Source organism: Panthera tigris, chromosome D4 (assembly GCF_018350195.1).
Source record: "Panthera tigris isolate Pti1 chromosome D4, P.tigris_Pti1_mat1.1, whole genome shotgun sequence".
Taxonomy (NCBI): Eukaryota; Metazoa; Chordata; class Mammalia; order Carnivora; family Felidae; genus Panthera; species Panthera tigris.
This window is the reverse complement of record NC_056672.1, coordinates 70,590,983-70,612,613: the sequence shown is the minus strand read 5'-3', so window position 1 is coordinate 70,612,613 and position 21,631 is coordinate 70,590,983. Positions and strand designations below refer to the sequence as shown.

General features: G+C 41.4%; 1 protein-coding gene across 1 annotated transcript in view; it reads left to right on the top strand.

Annotated features, from left to right (window-relative positions):
- The first annotated feature begins 308 nt into the window (after nt 1-308).
- Nucleotides 309-21,631, top strand: part of SVEP1 (sushi, von Willebrand factor type A, EGF and pentraxin domain containing 1) — a 201,310-nt gene continuing 179,987 nt past the window's right edge. Inside the window, exon 1 of the mRNA XM_042963841.1 lies at nt 309-839. Within this exon, the coding sequence (XP_042819775.1) occupies nt 309-839 (531 nt within the window). The remainder of the gene's footprint in view (nt 840-21,631) is intronic.

The following is a 21,631-nucleotide window of genomic DNA, read 5'->3' as shown; positions in this document are numbered from 1 at the left end:
GCGGGAGATTTTTCTTGACTGCCCCCTTTCCTTCAAACATTTTATAGGCTTCGGGGAGAGAGGAAGGAGGAGAGGGGGAAGAAAAAGGGCGAGAGCGCGACGGGTAGAGAGCGCGCGCCGTTCCCTGCGAGCCCCCGAGGCGCCGGAGCCCACCCGTAGTCCCCCGGCTGGGATCAGGGGGCGCCGAGGCTCCGGCCGCCGCCCCGCGCCCGCGCCGCGCACGCCCCTCCGCGAGCCGGGCGGCCGAGCGTCTCTCCGCGCCGGGGCCGACGCCCGCGCTCCGGGCCGGCCGCTCCGTCTCCAGCGCAATGTGGCCGCGCCTGGCCTTTTGTTGCTGGGGTCTGGCGCTCGTCTCGGGCTGGGCGACCTTTCAGCAGATGTCCCCGTCGCGCAATTTCAGCTTCCGCCTCTTCCCCGAGGCCGCGCCCGGGGCCCCGGGGCTGCTGCCCGCGCCGCCCGCGCCCGGCGAGGACGCGGCCGAGAGCAAAGTGGAGCGGCTGGGCCAGGCGTTCCGGCGGCGCGTGCGGCGGCTGCGGGAGCTCAGCGAGCGCCTGGAGCTCGTCTTCCTGGTGGACGAGTCGTCCAGCGTGGGCCAAGCCAACTTCCTCAGCGAGCTCAAGTTCGTCCGCAAGCTGCTTTCCGACTTCCCCGTGGTGCCCACGGCCACGCGCGTGGCCATCGTGACCTTCTCGTCCAAGAACAACGTGGTGCCGCGCGTCGATTACATCTCCCACCGCCGCGCGCACCAGCACAAGTGCGCGCTGCTCAGCCGCGAGATCCCGGCCATCACCTACCGTGGCGGCGGCACCTACACCAAGGGCGCCTTCCAGCAAGCCGCGGTAAGGCGCCCGCCCTCCCGGCTCCGGCCCTCGCCCCCGGCCCTGCCCACCCTTTGCTGCCCGCTCCCCTCCAACCCGGGGTTCAGCCTCGGGCGAGCCACAGCCTCCCCAGGTCAAGTTCCCCTGCACAAAATCAGAGTCATACCTAGCCTCCCATTGTTGGGGGGTGGGGGGGGGGAGAGGTGGGAGTCCTCGGGGGTCATGGATTTTAACCCCTCAGCGTGATGGCACGGAGTGGTCTTCTTTGAGGGAGTGGTCTTCTTTGAGGGCCTTCTTAGGAAGGGATCCTTAAGATGCGGTTCGCATTCACACTTGTAAGGACAGACCGTATCCGAGCTGAACAGGTGAGTGTGTTTTATGAAGTGTCTCTGAAGGTAAGACGTAGCATAAACGGAATAGTTTCTCAATTCCTTTTCATGTTATTTTATGCTTTTGCTACCCTTGCGTGCCTTTCCTATTTTTACTCTGAGACCTTTACAGAATTTTTAGCATCTGCAAGAGGAAGTCCATTTTAGATGATGGGGTTTTACACCATTTAACTTTTTCTGATTACCAAGTGATACATATTCAGTTGAAGAAAATTTGGAACATATTGACATGCCTGACACATAATAGCAAGCCAGTGTTTGTGGAATGAATGAAACAGAAAGGAGGAAAAGGGGGGAGAAAAACTGTAACGCCATCACCCTTACAAAACCACTGTTTACGTGTTGTTGGACAGTTGCCCAGTATGCACATTTGTGCACACTTTTCACCCAATTGATGCCTTGCTGTTTTGTAGCCTGCATTTTTCATGTTCTATCAAAATGATCTACTTTAGTATATTACATATCTAATACAGGTATTAAATATCAACATTAGGTGTATAATATTCCATTGAATACATACACCATAATTTACCTGTCACCTATTATTGGACACTTAAGGTTTTTATCAACTAAGTTATGGTAGACACAACTATTTGTGCACCCTTTTAACTACTTTAGGAAGCGTTTCTATAGAAGTTCCTGAATTAAAGAACTTGAACATTTGTAAACTTCTTGATACGTATTGTCCGATTCTCCCTTGGAGGGTTGTCTCAATTTACATTCCCACCAGCAGAGTATCACAGCAGTTAGTTTGCCACATGGTCACCAATAACATGTACTATTATTTTATTTTTTTTAATATACAATTTATTGTCAAATTGGTTTCCATACAACACCCAGTGCTCATCCCAACAGGTGCCCTCCTCAATACCCATCAACCACCCTTCCCTCCCTCCCACCCCCCATCAACCCTCAGATTGTTCTCAGTTTTTAAGAGTCTTTTATGGCTTGGCTCCCTCCCTCTCTAACTTTTTAAATATCTTTGCCAATTTCACAGGTGAATAGAGGTATCATTTCAGCAAATTCAGAAACTAAAAAAGTTTTATTGAGGATGAACATTTTCCAGTATGTACTGGGCATTTGTGTTTTTCCTTTGATAATTACCTGGTCATAATTTTTGCCCATTTTGCAATGACAGTACACGTTTGGTTGTGTGTGTGTATGTGTGTGGTTTTAATGATTTATAACAGCTCTTTATATAGTAAGAGTGGTGACTCTTTTTTGTATATGCTGCAAATGTTCACTGCCTTTTACTTGTCTTTATTGCAATGTCATTAGATGGATGATTTAACTTTTTATATAATTCAAATCTATCAAACATTGTCCCTAAGATCCTGTATTTGCTTATACTCTTAGAATGGTCTTTTCATTTCCCAAGTTGGAGACATGGTTTTCCATTTAACAGTTTAATCCATCTGGACCTTATTTTAGTGTATGGCATGACAAAGATGTCTAATTTTATTTTTTAGTAAATGGTTAACAAGTTGTCCTCAAATGATTTGCTTAAAAGTCATCCATCCTTTTCAAGTTTAATTGAACATCACTTTTATCATATATTAAATCTTATGGGTATTTATCTTCTCCTGGCTTTCTATTAATTTTTACTATATATTTATCACTTTTAAATTTGCAAAGGTGATTTAATTATTATAACTTTACAATATAAATATATGGTAGTGCAAATTCTCCCTCTTTCTTATGCTTCTAAAATCAATTTTTATGTATTTATTACTTAATATGAATTTTTAATTCATTTTCACATATTTCAAATGAAAGCACCCAGGATTTTCATTTCAATATGGAAAGATACTAGGTGGCTGGTTAGCTCAGTTGGTTAGAGTGTGGTGCTAATCAATATGGAAAAATACTGAACTAAGTTGTGAATTACTTATATTTTATAATAATAGTCCCTCCAAGTCAAAAATATGGTATGTCCATACATAACCAGTTCTTCTTGTATTGTTCAGTAAAGTTGTAGATTTCTAATAAGTCCTACATCTAGTTCCAAATTTAGATCTAAATATATTCTATTCAATATTGCTACCATGAATAACACCTTGTCAAATTAAATTTTAAAGAATTATTCTTGATGTACAGAAACGTTATTGGTTTTCTGAATATATCTTCTGTATCTGGATTCTTGTCGAAATTTCTTTGATTCATTTTTTTCTTTTTAAATATATTTTATTTACTGATGATAAATAGTTATTATTATAACCAGAAAATAAAATAATCAGACAAACTTTCTGTAAATACATTGTAATATTATGACACACAGCCTTCTTGGCTTTGCAGTTATCTAGGTAACAGGGATGATTTTGTGCATGTATAAACAGTGCTTGCCCCCAAAAGATCATGTTGTATGTTCTCTTTTGTAACTTGACATTCTGTTCCACCATATTTTCAGTTTTCTTTCCATAAAAAGAAATATACTTTTGGGGCACACAGGTGGCTCAGTCGGTTAAGCATCTGACTTCAGCTCAGGTCACGATCTCCCAGTTTGTGAGTTCAAGCCCCTCGTCAGGCTCTGTGCTGACAGCTCAGAGCCTGGAGCCTGCTTCGGATTCTGTGTCTCCCTCTCTCTCTGCCCTTTCCCTGCTCACACTGTCTCTCTCTCTCTCTCTCTCAAAAATATATAAACATTAAAAAATAAAAATAAAAAAAGAATTATACTGTATCATTTTCATTGTTGCTTAGTATTCCACTGTAGAACATGCCTTTGTTTTTACCACATAAATACCTATTATTATATATTTAGGCTGTTAAAAAGAACACTGTGTTACTAAATTTTTGCTCATTTTTTTAAAGTTTACTTATTTTTTGACAGAGCATGAGTGCATGAGCAGGGTGAGGGGCAGAGAGAAAGGGAGAGAGAGAATCTCAACCAGGCTCCACTCTTAGCACAGAGCCCAGCGTGGGGCTAGAACTCACAAACTGTGAGATCGTGATCTGAACCGAAATCAAGAGTTGGACACCTAACCGACTAAACTGTTCCGGTGTCCCAAGTGTGCCCATCTTTTAAGGCCTTTGGTACATGTGCCAAGTTTCCCTGCAGAAAATCGGTACCAAATTACACAGCTATGTGCAGTTATCTGGGTTGGTACCTGGGATGCAGCCAACACTTTGTTCATATATGATTTGCCGTATATAGTTCTTCTTTTTTGAATATCCATTAAAATATTTTGGGACTGTTACCTATTTTTTATTTGAGGATGGTTCTTATCGATTTGCAAATGCTCTTTGCATCATAATGGTATTAACCCTCCTGCTGCTAAGTATGAGGCAAATAGTTTTTCTCAGTGTTTCACTTGCCTTCTAAATCTGTCACTGAACTTATTTTTCTTTTTATTTGTGCTTTTTTCATTTCCTGTGATGTTTCAAAAGCTTTTGCCTCTAAGAGATGAAATAACTCCTTAAAGATGCTCTCTTTTTATTGAAGTTGTTTCACCAGTCAGGGTTCAGTTTTGCAGATCCAGTCCTCTGTTGGCCTCCACTCCAAGTACTCATGAGGTCCTAAGGCTGGCCTTATTCCTGATGTCACCACCCACGCCATCAGAGAAGAACCCTGCTGCATCAGGGAAAAACTTGCCATATACCCGTTCCTCTGTTTAGCTTGGCCAGGTTGGCTTGGGGCCCCTGAGTACGTTGATCCAAAGCAGTTATATGGGTAATGAATCGAGTACACACTGCTTGCCTCCAGACCTACTCTGTCTTCAGCTTTCTCCTTCCAAATACTACATCCTGTCTTGGAAAATGAACTTGCCAACAAGGTTCCCAGTGCCTTAATTCAGCCTAGATCCATTTGTAATTAACAAGCAGAGACTTTTCAAAAGTTTTTGTTAACTCAACTTCCCCTTGATTTTATTTTTCTTTTCTCATTTTGATTGGGTTATGAGAAGGTACAGGAGAGGGTCAGCTGGACTCCGTCCCTGTCTAACCTGGAGACTTACATGTCTTTACTTTAACCTTTCCAAATCCCCAATGAGCATTCTTAGGTGTAATTAAAGTATGCCGTCTGGAGAAAATTGATTAGAAGGTGACTGATGTTTGAAAATGACATTAGTAGGGGTTTGAATATGGATTCATTGCACGGGGATCAGGGAGGCATATCTCATTGGGGAATTAGTTTGAAAATGGTTAGCTCTGTCGTTTGGGTTTGGATATGAAACTTAATACATTCCATCATGGAAATGAGACAGTTCATCAGATTCCCATGTGTGTGCACAATGGTATTACTGGAACTGATTGTGTTTATGATCTGGGAAATTGAAAATCATAGGGGCAGTTCTGAGGTTATTAATTACTTTCCCCAGAAAAATTAGTTTTTCAAACGTTTCCACTTGTAACTGAATGTCCACATAATGATACACAGACACAAACACAGGCAGACAAATACACAGACACGTAAACGTAGATATAGGATGTGCCTGTAAGCACACAGCTACCCCTCACAATGCATACACCTTACTCCTCTTCTGTAAAAATCTCAAGATACGGAATCTCTTCTGCCAACGCAAAATTTGCTGTTATATTTCAGCACATATGACTTTTCGACTAAACAAAAAGATAACAGTGGGCTTCATTTTTTATTTGGTATCAGAATTGGACAGCTTAATGGAAAGTATATGTGTGGACCCTTATCACACTTTATTTCAAAGAGTAAACCGCAACGTAGACCTTTTCTTTTTAGACACCATCTCCCGGCACTCATCAAAGAGTACAGGACTAAAGCAGTGAAATCTACTTAGCACAGATCCTTCCAGAAGCACAACCAAGAGAATGGGGGTAAAATTTAGCACCTTGAACTTAATTATGTGAAAACCTTTTACAAAATAAACAGAAATCTCTTCAGATTTTCCTTTTCAAGGAGTGACAATTTCATAATGACTTTTCGTTTTAGTTTTTCTCCCCACCAGGTACTTCTTATAAATTGCCTTTCCTAAACTGGATATTTTGGATCAACCCCACTATGAATGCAAAGCTCTCCACCTCTTCAGCATTTCAAGTCATAATAAAATCTCCTCATTCCTACTTCACTTTTGCTAAGTATCTCTTTTTTTAATTTTTTTTAACTTTTTTTTTTAATTTATTTTTGAGACAGGGAGAGACAGAGCATGAACAGGGGAGGGTCAGAGAGAGGGAGACACAGAATCCGAAACAGGCTCCAGGCTCTGAGCGGTCAGCACAGAGCCCGACGCGGGGCTCGAACTCACGGACCGCGAGATCATGACCTGAGCCGAAGTCGGCTGCTTAACCGACTGAGCCACCCAGGTGCCCTGCTAAGTATCTCTTAAACAAATAGCATGAAGCTTCCTTTGAAAAAAATTTCTGCTTTCCCCATTGTTTCAGAGTTCCAGAAATAGGATCCTTTGGTGGGGAATGTGCTGTCTCACCAAAAATTCCAGCTTGAGATGGCCAGAAGACTGGGAATGGATGGGGGCAGCCCTTCCTAGCTGTAGGCAAAGAGCATCATTGCTATATGTCCACAGTAGTACACATTCACACTGTTACCAGGACACGAATCTGCTTTGTCAGCCTCATGGGAAGAAAGGATCTGCTTTTAAGTTTTCTAATAAGATCTGGAGATGTGTGAGATGGCCCTAGATTAAAACCCTGATGAATAAAATTAGGGCCATTTTGTTTTCAGACAATAAGCTGATAATAGCCATTGGGCATTTTCCAGCAGTCTTTCTGGTGGCCCAACTGCTGAAGGAATAAGGAAGGTTTGAATTTTCCTTTCCTTTGGGAAAATGCGGGGGCAGCCATACAATCTGCAGTAGATTCAGCTGTTCCAAACTGAGAGCATGATTTAGATGTCAAGAGTTGCTCACTGATGCAAAAGCTAAGTTCTTTTTCGATCCTGAGAAGATCTATTTCTAAATGTACTTCTGGAAATGTTCTCTTTTTTGTGCTACTTAAACTTTTCAACAGTTCCCCTATTGCCTTGGTCTTCTATAGGAACTTTAGCAGCATGAAAGAAAGAAAGAAAGAAAGAAAGAAAGAAAGAAAGAAAGAAAGAAAGAAAGAAAGAAAGAAAAGAAAAGAAAGAAAAGAGAAAGAAAGAAAAGAGAAAGAAAGAAAAGAGAAAGAAAGAAAGAAAGAAAGAAAGAAAGAAAGAAAGAAAGAAAGAATGGAATGAGTCCTCAGTGCATAAAATAGATCCAGACCTCATGTATATTTCCCAGGCAAAGATGGTTCCAGAATGGTTCTCTTCATTTGAAGAGAGAGAGCAAATAATTCTCAAATATCGATTGCATCCAAAGTTCTTAATTCCCCACTTGCATATATTTTATTTATCCTTTTGCTTTTCCCAGCATACAGGACACTGTATTATTATTATAGGTATGCAATAAGAATGTACACCTCCTGCTTCTGTTAAAGACACTTACCATTATTGGCTGCCAGTATTACATTATGCTTGGCTGAAATGCATCTTGAGAACTCTTGGTCAAAGGCTTGGATGCCTAGACACAGAGAGAGGTTAGACTGTTCTGTCCTACTTCACTTCTGTGGTCAAAGGATAGGAAAGTCCCTCCCACCCCCTACTCCCTGCCATGTCCTCCTGGTACAAACGTGCTAAGAGACGATCTCTCTTAATAGTGGCCATGGGGGCGCCTGAGTGGCTCAGTTGCTAAAGTGTCCGACTTCCGTTGAGATCATGATCTGAGGGTTGGTGAGTTGGAACCCTGCATCAGGCTCTGCGCTGACAGTATGGAGCCCACTTCTGATCCTCTGTTCCCCCTGCCCCAATTTGTGCATGCACACGCTCTCTCTCTCAAAAATAATTAAACCTTAAAAAATTAAAAAAAAAATAGTGGCCATGAAATTATTAAATGCATCATTCTTGACCAATTATACCTTTAATTTGTAAAGTGATTTATAATTTACAAAGTGCTTTCATATTACGATTTTACAGTCAGTTTTACAGATTTACAGGAACAGCATCAGATTCTAGGAGTCAGGTAACTAAATGCTAATCACAAAGCTAAGTAAACGCCACAGACAGAGTCAATCCAGCCTTCTGACTTGTCATCTTGTCTTTTTCCTTGTGTCCCCTGCCATTTCCCACATTTTACTGTGTTACTGCCATGTCCTGAGTTATATCAAAAGCTAGGGAGAAGTGGAAGATTCCATTTCTGAAGCTGAAGTGTTACATAAGATATAAAGCCAAACATGTTAACCCAGAAGACATAAACCATGGCTTTCAGGCCTTTTCATTCTGCGGGTGCATTTCAGTTGGAGATATGTGTATATGTTCATGTTTGTGTGTGTTTAAATATCCATTTCTCTCTATATGTAATATACATACAATACATTTTCTAACTTTAGCAGAGATTTTAAAATCAGAAAATAGCATTTTGTAAAAAATCTGACTTTTTGGCCTCCCTTTAACAAATTGTAGTATGTAGCAATTCTGGGTGTGATCTGTCTCAATTCATCAGAGACCTGGCACAGGGAATTTCATTTCATGGTCCTTGATTGCTCTTCCATGGTCTAACATAGACTAATCCTTGGCAGAGCCTGAAATGGCCTAGTCCCTTCTAATTTATCTTCTGAGCTTCCTTTTTTAGCCAGTGAATTAGCTAGGAGTAGGTTTAGCTGGATGTAATTGAAAAATCTCCAGTGCCACTAGCTTAAACACAATAAACATTTATTTCTCTCTCGAATTGTTTTAAGTAGAAAATTCTAGTATGGCAAGTCTGTGATGTCTTCTGGGATCTGGAGTCTTTCCTTTGGGCTCTCTGTTCTGTCATCTTCAGGGCACCTCAGTGGTCCAAGATGGATGCTGGAGTGCTTACTTAGACACCAGGGGCTTACTCCAGACTCCAGGAAGGACAGAGCAAAGAGAGTTACACCATTCTTTTTTTTTTTTTCTTTTTACATTTTTTCATCTTTATTTTCTTTCCAATATATGAAATTTATTGTCAAATTGGTTTCCATACAACACCCAGTGCTCATCCCAAAAGGGGCCCTCCTCAATACCCATCACCCACCCACCCCTCCCTCCCACCCCCCATCAACCCTCAGTTTGTTCTCAGCTTTTAACAGTCTCTTATGCTTTGGCTCTCTCCCACTCTAACCTCTTTTTTTTTTTTTTCCTTCCCCTCCCCGATGGGTTTCTGTTAAGTTTCTCAGGATCCACATAAGAGTGAAACCATATGGTATCTGTCTTTCTCTGTATGGCTCATTTCACTTAGCATCACACTCTCCAGTTCCATCCACGTTGCTACAAAGGGCCATATTTCATTCTTTCTCATTGCCATGTAGTACTCCATTGTGTATATAAACCACAATTTCTTTATCCATTCATCAGTTGATGGACATGTAGGCTCTTTCCACAATTTGGCTATTGTTAAGAGTGCTGCTATAAACATTGGGGTACAAGTACCCCTATGCATCAGCATTCCTGTATCCCTTGGGTAAATTCCTAGCAGTGCTATTGCTGGGTCATAGGGTAGGTCTATTTTTAATTTTCTGAGGAACCTCCACACTGTTTTCCAGAGTGGCTGCACCAGTTTGCATTCCCACCAACAGTGCAAGAGGGTTCCCGTTTCTCCACATCCTCGCCAGCATCTATAGTCTCCTGATTTGTTCATTTTGGCCACTCTGACTGGCGTGAGGTGATATCTGAGTGTGGTTTTGATTTGTATTTCCCTGATGAGGAGCGACGTTGAGCATCTTTTCATGTGCCTGTTGGCCATCCGGATGTCTTCTTTAGAGAAGTGTCTATTCATGTTTTCTGCCCATTTCTTCACTGGGTTATTTGTTTTTCGGGTGTGGAGTTTGGTGAGCTCTTTATAGATTTTGGATACTAGCCCTTTGTCCGATATGTCATTTGCAAATATCTTTTCCCATTCCGTTGGTTGCCTTTTAGTTTTGTTGGTTGTTTCCTTTGCTGTGCAGAAGCTTTTTATCTTCATAAGGTCCCAGTAATTCATTTTTGCTTTTAATTCCCTTGCCTTTGGGGATGTGCCGAGTAAGAGATTGCTACGGCTGAGGTCAGAGAGGTCTTTTCCTGCTTTCTCCTCTAGGGTTTTGATGGTTTCCTGTCTCACATTCAGGTCCTTTATCCATTTTGAGTTTATTTTTGTGAATGGTGTCAGAAAGTGGTCTAGTTTCAACCTTCTGCATGTTGCTGTCCAGTTCTCCCAGCACTATTTGTTAAAGAGACTGTCTTTTTTCCATTGGATGTTCTTTCCTGCTTTGTCAAAGATGAGTTGGCCATACGTTTGTGGGTCTAGTTTTGGGGTTTCTATTCTATTCCATTGGTCTATGTGTCTGTTTTTGTGCCATTACCATGCTGTCTTGATGATGACAGCTTTGTAGTAGAGGCTAAAGTCTGGGATTGTGATGCCTCCTGCTTTGGTCTTCTTCTTCAAAATTACTTTGGCTATTCGGGGCCTTTTGTGTTTCCATATGAATTTTAGAATTGCTTGTTCTAGGTTCGAGAAGAATGCTGGTGCAATTTTGATTGGGATTGCATTGAATGTGTAGATAGCTTTGGGTAGTATTGACATTTTGACAATATTTATTCTCATAAAAGCCATTTATGAAAAGCCCACAGCTAACATCATCCTCAATGGGGAAAAACTGAGAGCTTTTTCCCTGAGATCAGGAACACGACAGGGATGCCCACTCTCACCGCTGTTGTTTAACGTAGTGTTGGAAGTTCTAGCATCAGCAATCAGACAACAAAAGGAAATCAAAGGCATCCAAATTGGCAAAGATGAAGTCAAGCTTTCGCTTTTTGCAGATGACATGATATTATACATGGAAAATCCGATAGACTCCACCAGAAGTCTGCTAGAACTGATACATGAATTTAACAAAGTCGCTGGATACAAAATCAATGTACAGAAATCAGTTGCATTCTTATACACTAATAATGAAGCAACAGAAAGACAAATAAAGAAACTGATCCCATTCACAATTGCACCAAGAAGCATAAAATACCTAGGAATAAATCTAACCAAAGATGTACAAGATCTGTATGCTGAAAACTATAGAAAGCTTATGAAGGTAATTGAAGAAGATATAAAGAAATGGAAAGACATTCCCTGCTCATGGACTGGAAGAGTTACACCATTCTTTAAGGAGACTCTGAGAATGTGCACAACACTTCCTCGTAGGTCTCATTTGGGACAACTCGGGTTCATATCCATCCTTGAGGAGGGAGAAGAGAATGGATGCTGAGGAAGTTATAAGCAGTCTTTGCCACACCAGTGTGTCAGGGAGAGCTTGTGTCTAACTGGGGAAATTTTGGAAATCCCACTTCATTTCTTCCTTAGTGGCACTGGCCTGATTCAGCTCAAGATGGAAGAGTCAAAACTATCAATGTTCCAGAGCAATCCATGTAAATTTTGGCATCGAAAGCTACTTATGTAATTTTCCCGGGAGCCAGAAGCTTCTAAATAATATGGCGTTAACTCCCAAATAAAATATTGTACTGAAAGTGATGGGGGAAAATGCACACAATAAAATAAAATTAATATTTTAATTTTAATATTTTGTCATTAATTAAGTAAACCCAAATGAACACTTCTCAGGAAACCATGGTACTTCTTTGGCTTTTCTTAGAGTAAGCTGTCAGGTTAAGAGAATTTTACATTCAAAGGAATGTCCTGTTCTGTATTGTGGCTGCCTTTCCCATAGATTTTTTGAGACTGTTCTCTAAAGCTCCCCAGGCCATATGAAAAGTGGGTTTCTGGCATAGACTCTGCTTATATCCAGTAACCTGCTATGATTTGGGGGCCAAATGTGTATAGGAAAAACTCTGTGAGAGTTGATGATGTATGTTCAATGTTGCTACAGCTCTTCACATGAGATGAGCGATAGTGCAAATGAAATCTGCAACACATTAGTAGGTAATTTTCTTATCAATATTCATAAAAAGATTTTTATAGCATGTATCTTCTTTGTTATCAGTCCTTCTCATGAGGTCATTCAAGCAGTTGCTATTTTATTTTGTAGTGTTAAACAGTAAGGAGTTTTCAAATTCAGAGCATATAGTTCTTTCGTAGACGGAGTAAACTTGAAAGCTATAAACCTGAGGACAGGTTCTCATTACTGTATATGTTGAAATAGTGATAGTTACCTTGTTTCACGTGAATAGATGTAATTCAAAACTAAGGGGGAAATAACTTCCCACAATACTGATAGAAACATTTTAAAGAAAGTTCTTAGCAGGAGCTATTACATGATTGAATCATTTGCTAAGTAAGGTTACTTAGTAAACTTAGTCATTTAATTAGTAAAGTCCAAGTTGGATGTTTTTTCCAGTTGTAAGTTGTTGCTAGAGCATATAAAATATACTTTGCGATACGTGCATTTGATGCACTATTTTCTTAATTCCTGCTGAACCATTCCTGATAACCTTCATTATTTTAATGTCCATCCTGTAGCACCTGGTTATAGGGCGTACTAGCCGCCAATGCAAAATGTAGTTTTTATTTTTTACTTTCAAATATGATATTTTAAATGCATATACATTTATGTGATTAAAATACGTATGCTTCATTTTCTCAGGTGTGAACTCTTCCAAATTTTCACTAGTTCCTCTAGTTCCACAAAGTCAGCGTGCATCAATGCTTCCTTATACGTATCAGAGTAAGGGTCTCTTCCCTCAGCCAAGGAAGACCTTCCACCAAGTATTTCCCCTTCTTTCTTACATCTTCAAGATCTTCCTCCCAATGGGGAGCATTCACAATACATCTGTGTGTTTACAACATGGTAGCATGTTTCCAGAGCAGTATGATAAATTGTCAGTATGTTTACAGGTCTTCAAAGTAAATATCTTAAAACTAAGTAATTACCAGTCAAGGAGTTTCTTAGAAAATAATAACCCAAGACATAGTGAAAGATTCCTCTAAAAGGATATTCATCCCAGCATTGCTTGGAATAGGGAAAATTTAGAAACAGTTTGGCTGTGGTTTGGGAAGGCTCAGTAAATTATACTTTTCTTCACCTCTCTTGAGTTCTAAATCCATTGCATTTCAATGCAACGGAAAAGGCAGGTGGAGAATCAAACATGTCCTTGTCTCCTGCTGATGGAGAATGTAGCTTAGGTGCACAGCTTTCTAATACTGAATCTTGAAATTAGATTGACTTGCCTCCCCAGGAAAGACAGTTCTGGGCACATGGGAGCTTGCCCCTGTAAAACCTAGCTGTTTCCTGGCAGCCAGAGGCCAAAGAGAAGGGGGCAGAGAGGGGCTGGGGAAACCCTCTTCCTCAGGAGAAGAGTGAGAAGTGGTGTGTGTGTGTGGGGGGGGGGGGGGGGGGGGGGGGCAGAAGGTAACTGTAATTGCTGCCACCCCACACAGAAACTGGAGGCAGCAACCACCAAGTTCCCACAACTCAAGACAATTTAATCAAATATCCTATCCACAATGAAATGTCTCATAGTCAATAAAATCACATTTTTGAAAGCTACCTAATGATGTAATACATTGGCCAAATGGCATATTAAATGAGCTGGAACTCTGTGTGTGTATTTAGCATCAGTATATAGAACTGTATTTATAACATAGAAAAAAAAAAACTGGGAAGAAAAATTTTTAAATGTTAACAGTAGTTATCTATAGGAATTATATTATTTCTACTGCCTTTGAAAAAGTAGTTACAATGAACATGTATTATATAACAGGAAGTGAAATCTCAATGTCTACCTGGGCACAGGTGATTGAAGACGTACCTTGGGGGCATTGGAGGCATAGCCTGAAGGGATCGGTCTCAAGTATGAAAGTCCTTTTATGGCTCAGCTTTTCTCTTAAATATTCAGGAGAATATGGTGTTCTATCCCGCAGCATAGCTCTGCCTTATGAAATGAAAGGCGCTTTAGCTAATTATCAAGAAACTAAAATGATATAATTCTAGTCTTATTTTCGCCAGATGCCAAGTACTGTAGCACTGAGTCTGTTAGGACTGGAGAATCATACTGGGTTGAAAGCACTGACCCTTCAGACGCTGTCACCCCACCCCAGCTGTCCTTCTCCTCCCTCCTGGTGCCACACTGGCTCTTGAGAACCCAGATTCCCACACAACTGTGCACACAGATGACGGTGGTTTTTTCACTGCTTGGCAAGCTGCCTTCAGTTATTCGCTGAGGAGATGAGCCCGGACAGCTGGCCATGAGGTGACACAGCGCAGGGTGTTGAGGCTGCGGATGGTGGAAATAACTTCCTCCATCACCTTTCTGAGAGGTCGGGAGAATGTGGCCTTCCTCTGTCTTGTCACACACCGAGAGGGACGCCGTGCCCACTGCTCTGTCAGCATCTTTCATCCTTACTGGTAATGCTCATCAAAGAACATTCTCAGGGAAGAAAGACTGTAACCCTCTAATGTTATCACATGTAAATGAAATGGTTGCCTCAAAGGACCCGTTTCCCACAATTCATTCTCTTTTCGTAGCTCTCATGCTTCATTTTTTATTGTGAGTTTTTTTTTTTTTTTTTTTTTGTCCTGTGCAGTAAAAGACCGTCTGTGTGCCTGCTGTTGTTGATGGAGAACATTCAGGCACATTCAGAGGTGTTGTTTGATAGTGTATTTTGATCCTGGCATTTCTTTCAACTTGGCTTACATATTTTGACCTACGCCAGTTGAGTCATATCTGCAAGTAAAGCCTCATCATTTTAATCCTATTTTATAGGCTTCACCTTTCCAATTGAACCTGAAATTCACTCTGAAAGAAGCGAAGCAATTTTTGTTTATGTTTTTCACATTACTCTTTCTAGCCAAGATTGCTCTTTTTTTAGTCACAATTTCCTTCAAAATATGTGTGCTTGGCTTTTAAATGGCACTTCAAAAGTAATAATTTGAGACCGTTGTTGGACTTTTCTAGCAATAAAGATACCAAAGTTTAGGCTTTGTGTATCTGGTCAGTAGTAAAAATCTGTGTTTTAAATACTCATGTGCAACAGGATGTTATGTGGGACTCTCTGTTGCCCCAGATTTTGCACCAGGACCCATGGCTTAAACGAAAGAACACTGAGCATTCCACATTTTAGAGCCACCAATAACCGAAAGTGATTTATTCGCTCAGAGTTCACAGACTGTGCAGCACAGACCCTATAAACTCAATCCCCCTCACCTCCTGCCCAGCATCCGACTCTAGTCTGTACCACCGGACAGAGAATTTGGGAGCAAGAGATAAACAGTGAAATAGAGCAGCCATTGGGACCCTGGGGGAGAGCAGCGTTCGTACTGAAAGCAGATCTCTTCTGTCCTTTGTCCAGTTCTTTCCTTTCCAGCAACTTAGCAAAGAAGAGAGCGGCATTCTATATACTGGTTGGAAATGTCCTTGGGCAGAAGCTTTCATTTGTCCCCGTGCCTGTGTAATGGAGAAGAAGCGAGCTAGAGACAACGGCCAATGTCTCAGTTTTGGGTTTGCCAGAAGCAGAACCTGAGATGAGGATTTAAGTGCCAGTTGTTTGTTTGGGAGGTGATCCTAACTAAACACTGAGGCCATGAGACAGAGAAGGGAACCAACAGCAGAAAAGCTAAGAGTGGCTAACTGTACCAGGGGTGGGGGGCACTGTAGAGTTCAGGCTTTAGAATGACCACACCTGAGAGGGATCTGTGGCATTTAAAGACCTAGTCTCATCTGTCGCTGTCGAGATTTGCTCTCCGGAGGGCGTCAATTCTCTGTCACTGTCACCTCCCCTGTGAGTGGGCAGAGTGGTCTCCAGGCACCAAAACAAGCCCTCAGATGAAGAGATACAGATGCTGGCAGTTGGAAGTCTGAGATATGGGAACAGGGAGGGATGGACAAGGTCTGCTGTTGCAGGCAGAAAGGGGGCTCAGAGGAACGGCCTGCCCTAGTAGCACTTTGTAAAGCCAAGAGGTGTGACTTTTCCACGGGGGAAGGACAACCACAGAAAGTATCTGGAATTGAGTCACTTGGTTCCCCATTAAGCAAGACATCTCCAGTAGTAAGTTGTGGAGTGCTCTCCTGGGAGCTGGATCTGAGTAAAGGTGTGCAAGTCTCCAAAGCACAGAGCGTCTGGTGGTCCACAAACCCAGAAAGCGCCAACACCTTTTTCTTTATTTCTTTTCACATTTTGCTCTTTCGAAATTTCCATTTTCTCCTACACCTTCAAGGCGTAAGACCCATTATCGGAATTTACTAGGCAGAGATTGATGAAGTCCCAGCAACAGAGAACCTTGCAGGGATTTGCAGAGTAATCTGCATTCACTCATTTGCCATGTTCCCAAAACGTGGAGAAACACTGTAAGGACGTATCTGATTAAGGAAATTACAGGGAAGTGTGGCAAATAGCACTTGTCGTGTGATGCCTGTCTCCCCTCTACTTGTGGAGGACAAAAATTACATCTTACGTGATTTTCATCTGTGCTCCACGACCTAGCAAACGACATTCATTATAACCCTGGTGTTCCGGAAAAGACATACCTTAGTCTGTTTAGCATTTTAAATTTTAGTATATCAAGGGTAGTACTGTGCTCTGATTTCAAACTAAAATGAGGATAGTTAGGACATCTTCTCAGAGGACCACTTAGGGGATGCTCGACTTTTGAAATGATGGATTATAATGATTTTAGCAAATTTACCCTTCAGACCACTTTCCCAAGGGAGCGACATAAACTGTTGAATAGAATCTCAGGCAAGTGTGAATCCCTACCTCCCCGCCCGCACACCCACACTAAATCTGATCAAGGGGGGCAAACCCCACAGCACCTCTGCGGAGAACTCCATGCCGTGAGTTCAGAAGGGGAATCTGCAGGCCTCTGCGTTGTGAATTCACATCCTCCCTCCGTGTCGATGTCCACACTGCCCTTTACCAACCTTGCAGTATCATCCTCAGTAACTGCAAAAGTCAGGTTATTATTTTTTCTGGTCTTCCGCCCAAAGCATTATCACCTTCTTCTTGGCTCAGGTAGGGTTGTGTGGTCCTTGGTTACAGAATAATAATTCTCCTAAATCCCCTGTCCCACTTTGTCAGCTCCTACAAATACAATTACTTGTTTCCATTCACAGCTTTGGACAAAATGTTGGTTCCATTGTATGGTTTATCTGCTTGACAGACATCCCGGCAATGTGCTAGCAGTTTCTTTTACTCATCATGATAATGGCGATGAGTAATCAATCAGTGCTTATCAGGTACCATGCTAAGTACTTTCCCTGTATGAATTCATTAAATCCTCACAACAGAAAAATCTCCCCCTGTAGGCTAGTATTATTATCCCCTAAGTACAGATGAGGAAACTGAGGCACAGAGAATGTCGGTAACTTGACCAAAGTTATACTGCTAGTAAGTCCAGTTATTAGAATACACATCAGGGCAGTCGGAGCCAAGGTCTAAGTTCTTTGCTCTAGAGTTTTTTTTAGATTCTATATTGTTTATTTCTGCTCTGATCTTTATTATTTCTCTTCTTCTGCTGGGTTTAGGCTGCCTTTGCTGTTCTGCTTCTATTTCCTTTAGGTGTGCTGTTAGGTTTTGTATTGGGGATTTTTCTTGTTTCTTGAGATAGGCCTGGATGGCAATGTATTTTCCTCTCAGGACTGCCTTCGCTGCGTCCCAAAGCGTTTGGATTGTTGTATTTTCCTTTTCGTTTGTTTCCATATATTTTTTAATTTCTTCTCTAATTGCCTGGTTGACCCACTCATTCTTTAGTAGGGTGTTCTTTAACCTCCATGCTTTTGGAGGTTTTCCAACCAAGGTCTAAGTTCTTAACCACCGTGTAGTACTACCCTGTGCTGTACTGTCAGAAGATCTAGTAGGTACAAGGCCCCCGGATACATACTTATCGTTGAAGTTCATTGTGAAGACACGAGGCAGAGAGGGCAGCCATGACGGGCCCTAGGTATATGGGTGACGGAGCAGAAGGCCACATGGAGCAGATGCAGGACCAAGAGGAGTGAGCATTTGGAGACTATCATTTGAATGGATGCTCTCTCACTATCTGGTAGTCCCAAGTGATCACCTTGACCCCCCACCCCTCTGACCCCCGTCCAGCCCAGGGAATTGCCTCTCGTGTGCCATTTGTATACGGTATATTTTGATTGGCTAGCACCTCCCGTTTTGTGTGCCTTAACTGATGTGTCTACCAACCATTGCAGAGACCAAGGAAGTGAAAGATCATCTTTTATTTGCAACACGTCTGTGTCTGTCCTCTTCATTTATCTAGTTTCCTGAATGAATTCTTAGGTTTCTGTAATCCATGGTCAGTACTCAACCTCACACTCTCCACGAAACTAAAAATATGAGTCAAGGAGAATTCATTTTTCCAATCCTAGGTACATCTAGTCCCTTTCTCAGATTACCATACAGCCTAAACTTAAGTTTATAAATGTTTATGCCAAACCTCCACATAAAATTTGGTCTTCCAACTAAATTCAGTATGTCCCAATCTGGGATACACAGTGTTCTCCCCTGCATCATAATATTCCTTGTTTGTTTGTGTGTTTGTTTGTTGGTTTCCATATGCCATCCCGTTTCACAAAAGAAAAAAAAATCTCCCTTATGACTCTTCTAGTAGTTTCTTCAGGTCAAAAGAATGCTCACTTTAGCAATCAGCTCCATGATCATCAGTGTTTAGAAAAATCTTTTTTCAAATCCTTTAGGTAATGAACTAGACTCACTTATGTATCCAGTGCATATTTAGGGAAAACTGTCACTGTTGTAAGTGTAAGCATGTGATTAAATGATAAGAGTTGGCTAAAATTAATGATAAGAGTTGGTGCCTGGTTGGCTCAGTTGGTTAAGCGTCCAACTTCAGCTCAGGTCACGATCTCACAGTTCATGAGTTTGAGCCCTGCACTGGGCTCTGTGCTGACAGCTCAGAGTCTGGAGCCTGCTTCAGATTCTGTGTCTCCCTCTCTCTTTCTGCCCCTCCCCTGCTTGCACTTTGTCTCTCTCTCTCTCTCTCTCTCTCTCTGTCTCTCTCTCTCGGTCTCAAAAACATTAAAAAAAAGGAGTTGGCTAATCCACCAGGGTATATTTTTCTCAAAGTAATTTTAAAAGTCAACATCTTTTGGGGCACCTGGGTGGCTCAGCAGGTTAATTGTCTGACTCTTGATTTCAGCTCAGGTCATAATCTCACGGTTCCTGAGATTGAGCCCCATGTCAGGCTCTGTGCCAACAGCACAAAACCTGCTTGGGATTCTCTCTCTCCCTCTCAATCTGTCCTCATGCTCCTCAAAATAAATAAATAAACTTTAAAAAGTAAAAGTCAACACCTTTGAACACTTACATATGTAAATATTACTTTGAGTCATTGATTATTTAAGTATATAGATACAATGAATCTTTTAATTTATGCAACCTTAAATTATTTGGGTTTAACTTCAGGTTTTCTTAAGCTATGAAACACAGAATCTTTTGCCCTAGAATGGTAATTGATGCGGTCATTTATATAAACTAAAATGCAAAACAAAAAAAAAAAAAAGAAAAATGAAACAAAATGTCATTTATTTGGAATGCTAATAAATGTCCCAATTAAAAGTGTTTTTTTTGATAAATTTTGGATAACTGTAACAAATGAAATACACAGTAGGTTCATGAACTTGAAGTTTCCCCTCAGCCTCTGCTCCCTGTGAATTCCCACGTGTCAGTACATTTGATTTGAAGTATATCTGGCTTTTTGAAAAGTAAGGTTGTTCCTGAACCCCAAGTGTTTGCCACATAATGGTTAGATTCTCTGTGTCTTTTATATATTCTAAGCTCCTGATAAATTTTTCCCTCATAGTTACTATTAATATACCTAGTAAGACAGTGTTTCTTTGCTGACAGCTTTGAATCCTAAAGATTTTTCTCCTTTCTGAGGAAAATGTTTACAGTTGACTTCTCCCAAATCTCTACATCATTTCCTGGCATTTTGTGCTTTTCTAGAAAGAGAATTTGCTCTGATACGCTTTTGCAACTATTTTTCTCCTGGATAAATCCAAGCATAGTATTCAATTCTTTCTTCTCCTTGAAGCTCATTTCTTCCGTAGTCCCTGTCCGTCAGCAACCATTTTCACTGAGAACCACACGCATCGCATCGTCAGTCCTTTGCCCAGCCTAGAGAGGCAATCCTTTTCTGTTTGGGGGGGGGGGTGTGCAATCTAGAGGTTGAGATGGATCATTTATATTTTTTCTCCTAGGAATTTAGAAGAGGGGACAAAGAGCTCTGAGAGCACAGTTGTTTTGTTTTGTTTTGTTTTGTTTTGTTTTGTTTTTTTGCCAGTAGGTAGGGAATATAAAGTTAAGACTGTGCACAGAGAACCAGAGGAATGTCATCAATGTTAGGAGTGAGTGAGGATGTGTTGACAGAAACTGAGACGAGACACAGCGTGGCCGCAGAAGCAAACAGGCAAACAGATGGAAGGCTGAAGGGAGTAGCCACTGGTTCCTGCAGCTTGGTTGGTCCTCTTGAGGCCCAGTTCTTCTCCCTGCTCTTGGGTTTGGAGGGATAGTCCTCTCTGTTTCCAATAAATTCCCATTTTGTTGAAGCTAATAAAGCGGATATCCAATTTTTACTGACAACCAAGTGTGGTTAAGACATCCTTCCCTAAATTTTTATCTTGCAACCGTGCAAATACCTGTTTTTAAAATTTAAATTAGGGGCGCCTGGGTGACTCAGTCAGTTGAGTGTCTGACTTTGGCTCAGGTCATGATCTCACGGTTTGGGAGTCTGAGCCCCTCGTCAGGCTCTGTGCTGACAGCTCAGAGCCTGGAGCCTGCTTGGGATCTGTGTCTCCCAGTCTCTCTCTGCTCCTCCCCCGCTCGCACTCTTATCTCTCTTTCAAAAATAAATAAACATTTAAAAAATTTTAAATTTAAATTCAAGTTAGTTAACATATAGCGTAGTATTGGTTTCAGGAGTAGAACCCAGTGACTCATCCCAACAAGAGCCCTCCTTAATGCCCATCCCTCATTTAGCCCATCCCCCCACCCACCTCCCCTCCAGCAACCCTCAGTTTGTTCTCTGTATTTAAGAGTTTCTTACGTTTTGTCTCCCTTTCTGTTTTTTATCTTATTTTTCCTTCCTTTCCCCTATGTTCATTTGTTTTGTTTCTTAAATTCCACGTATGAGTGAAATCATATGATACTTGTCTTTCTCTGAGTGACTTATTTCACTTAGCATAGCTCTCATAGAGCATGGCTCTAGTTCCAGCCATGTTGTTGCAAGGGCAAGATTTCATTTTTTCTTGATCACCGAGTAATACCTTTAATTCAAGGGTAACCATTCAAAGTCATTTAGCCCTCTTTCATTTTTATTTGGATTCTGATGACTTGACTTTTCTTCATTTCCTTTATTCCTTGTGTGTCTATAGAATGGATAGTGGATGGAATTCAGCATTATTGGAAATCTGTTTGGGCTTTTGCCTATTTATTCTGTTGTTTTTTATAGTCTGGATTGAGTCTTCTACTCATCAACTCCTGTGCACACCATTTCCCAATGTGATGTACTGTCCCTATGGGTCCA